The sequence below is a fragment of the Morus notabilis genome, unplaced genomic scaffold (assembly GCF_000414095.1).
Source record: "Morus notabilis unplaced genomic scaffold, ASM41409v2 Scaffold544, whole genome shotgun sequence".
NCBI classification, from domain to species: domain Eukaryota; kingdom Viridiplantae; phylum Streptophyta; class Magnoliopsida; order Rosales; family Moraceae; genus Morus; species Morus notabilis.
The window spans coordinates 40216-43186 of record NW_010367917.1 but is presented as its reverse complement, the minus strand read 5'-3'; the positions used below and the strand labels follow the sequence as shown (position 1 = coordinate 43186).

At 32.5% G+C, this 2971-nt stretch overlaps 1 protein-coding gene across 1 annotated transcript in view; it reads right to left on the bottom strand.

The window, feature by feature from the left end:
* Positions 1–1837, bottom strand: part of LOC21395816 (probable methyltransferase PMT24) — a 4663-nt gene extending 2826 nt beyond the window's left edge. The window contains exons 1-3 of the mRNA XM_010113727.2: positions 1698–1837; positions 303–1147; positions 59–208 (exon numbers count right to left, since the gene is read on the bottom strand). Of these exons, the coding sequence (XP_010112029.1) occupies positions 59–208; positions 303–1121 (969 nt within the window). The 5' untranslated portion in view covers positions 1122–1147; positions 1698–1837. The remainder of the gene's footprint in view (positions 1–58; positions 209–302; positions 1148–1697) is intronic.
* Between the last annotated feature and the right edge of the window lie 1134 nt (positions 1838–2971).

The following is a 2971-nucleotide window of genomic DNA, read 5'->3' as shown; positions in this document are numbered from 1 at the left end:
AAAAAAAAAAAAAAAAAAAAAAAAAAAGAGAGAGAGAGAGAGAGAGAGATGGGCTCACTTTTTGAATGAAATCAATGTAGTAGAGAGCTCCATTCTTAAACTGGGTTCCACCTCCAGGAAAAGTAAGGTATTCACCACTTGCTTTGACCCAATTCTGGTGGCCCTTGACCTTTGCAAGCTTGATGTGAGGAACATTATTGTACCATATCTGCATCATCACATTCACCGCAAAAACAACATATTACAAGCTCAAGTAAAACAACAAGTGTTTCTCTCTTCATTTAGTACACAAATTGACCTACCTTGTCCCTGCTTGTTGGCCACTTGACCGGTCGTTTATACCCTTCAGGCAGAGGAACAAGACATGTGGGAGGCTCATCAGGGCAGTGCCTCTCTCTATGTTCATAGTGCTTTGTACTTGGAAGATTTCTTATAGCTTCCCAGTTGTCCAAACAAGGAATGTAGTCCGGTCCCGCCGTGACATTACATAGCCTCCACGAAATGCCATTTCGGTTATTGTTGGAGATTGAATTATGTTGTGATCTCTTCTCATTCTGTGACTCCACAGCTTGAGTAGACCATCCCCCATTATTCTCAACTCTGGTTTCCTTCAGAAGTTCTGAAGCCTCGATATCGCCTTTTGCCTCGGGTTCTTCCACATTATCATGGGAATCACTTCCCTCCTGATGAGTTTTCTGTTCAACATTCTCCTGATCAGCAAAAGGTAGGCTAATCTGCTTTGTTTCATCACCAATCTCCTCTCTGATCTCTTCTGATTCGGCCCTCTCACTTTCATCTCTTTTCTCATTGGAATCACTAGCAGATTCTACTTCCACTGATATTGGCGTTTCTTCTTGACTTCCCTCGGATGTTTGAGACTCATCACCAGAAGTGTCTTCAAATTGCTTGGGATTGTCATCAGCAACGACATGTTGTTTCGTCACATCATTTACGGTGTTGTCCAAGGATGGTACTTCTTCTTGATCCTCATCTGGGACTGTGGATGACATGAACACCCAAATCCCAACTAAGCAAAATGCAACAAACACAACAACACTGATTGTTGAACAACAATTGGATGATTTCCTCCCTTCTACCCGGGTGTACTTCCCTAAAGCCATGATTTTTATGTTAATTATTCACAAACCTGAAAAGGATCAGTCATGAATAAGTTAGATATACCATTCACAATAAAGTTGAATCAATTCGATTACAGAATCAACTCTTGAGAACTTCACCATGAAATACTAGTTAAAAGTGATTTTTTTTTTTTTTGCTAAAAGAAAAGGTGGGCATTTCCTCAGTAACTTTTTATCTGACGCTTCCTCTACGAAATTCAGTAAAAAGGAAAGAAAAAAAATAATCTCAGCTTTACTCTGAAGAAAGAGGAATCAGATCCATGGTTTAAGGAAAGAACCAAAAAAGTTCAGTACAAAAACTCACAAGATTAAACTTTTGCCGTTGTAAGTTCAAAAGAAAGTGTTTTCAAAGTGCTACTAGAGAGCTCAAACATAAGCTAAAGCTAATTCACAAACGAAATCTTCCATAACCAATAAACAGAGGAAAGCACAAAACAGGCATGAGGGGTAATGAAGCATAGACAATAAAAAGAAAAAAGTGAGTCAAAGTAGAAAATTTTTCGTGGGTTTTGCATGCTCAAGAAGAATATACATTGAAGACAGTATAAGACATCTTACTTGGCTAAGACAATGCAAGACCTTTTTTTATGAGATTATTCCATTTCCTTTGCTTCCCAATAAGCAGAGAGCTCAGCTGGGGGTTTATAGCTTCTGTTTATGTTCTTCTCTTACGTCGGTTTTTATTAACATGATTTTGATTTCCATGGTAGAAACCTGAAAAGTGAGAAAATGCGTGTGCTTATGATTTTGTTTTTATTAAGAGATTATTTTTAATATAAAAAAATATATTAATGTGTTTTTTTTGTTTTAAAAATAAAAAAAAAATAAAAAAAAATAAAAAATGATTAAAATTTATTTTTTATTTTTTTAATTTTATATTAAATTAAAAAATTATTATTTATTATTTATTATTTTTATTACGTCAATTACTGTTGTAAAGACGTTTTTATTTTTTATTTTTTTTAAAATATAAAAAATAAAAATAAAATCAATTTTAATTTATCTTTTACGTGTGTCTGTTGCTCAGTGGAATCCATACACCAAAGGTCCAAAACCAGTGTACTATGTTTAGTGGAGCCGTAAAGGTGAAAAAAAAAGAGGATCTTTAAGGAGAAAATCAAACGAGAATAGTTGTGTAAAGTTAATGTTGTTAAAGTAAAATATGATTCTCATATGATATCATGATTTTATAAGTGGAGCTTTTATTTTATCACTTACCATAAAGTTTTATAAAATAAAATTATGAGTTATCATGATTTTTTTATCACTATTTTTAAGATTAAGGTGAAGAGATTTTTAAATTAAAAACTTTTACTATTTAGATGAACGGACAAATAAAATTAATTGATTAAAAGATAAAATAATTATCCCTCTATTTTTTTTTTGTTTCATTCCTTATCTTCATTACTAAAATAGAGTGTAAAACATTATTCCTTTCAAAGAAAAGTAAAACAATAAGGATATTAGTTGGGGAAATCCCGCGATTTACCAAACTATATGATGGTGAAAGATCAAAGAAGTCCATGAATATGAATATGAATATGAATATGAATATGAGAGAAAGAGGGAAATATGTCAAGACTTGAGATGAATTAAAATTAATAGGCCAATAGTTTATGTAAGTTAATAAATAAGTTAAATTACTATTTTTATCCGTAACTTGTCTGGTTATTAACCATAACTTGACAAGTTATTGTCCATAAATCACGGTTTTTGTCCATAATTTGTCTGGTTATGAACTATAACTTGATAAATTTATTCATAACTTATCTGGTTATCAACCATAACTTGACAAGTTATGGCCTATTAATTTTTATAACTAAAAGTTGATC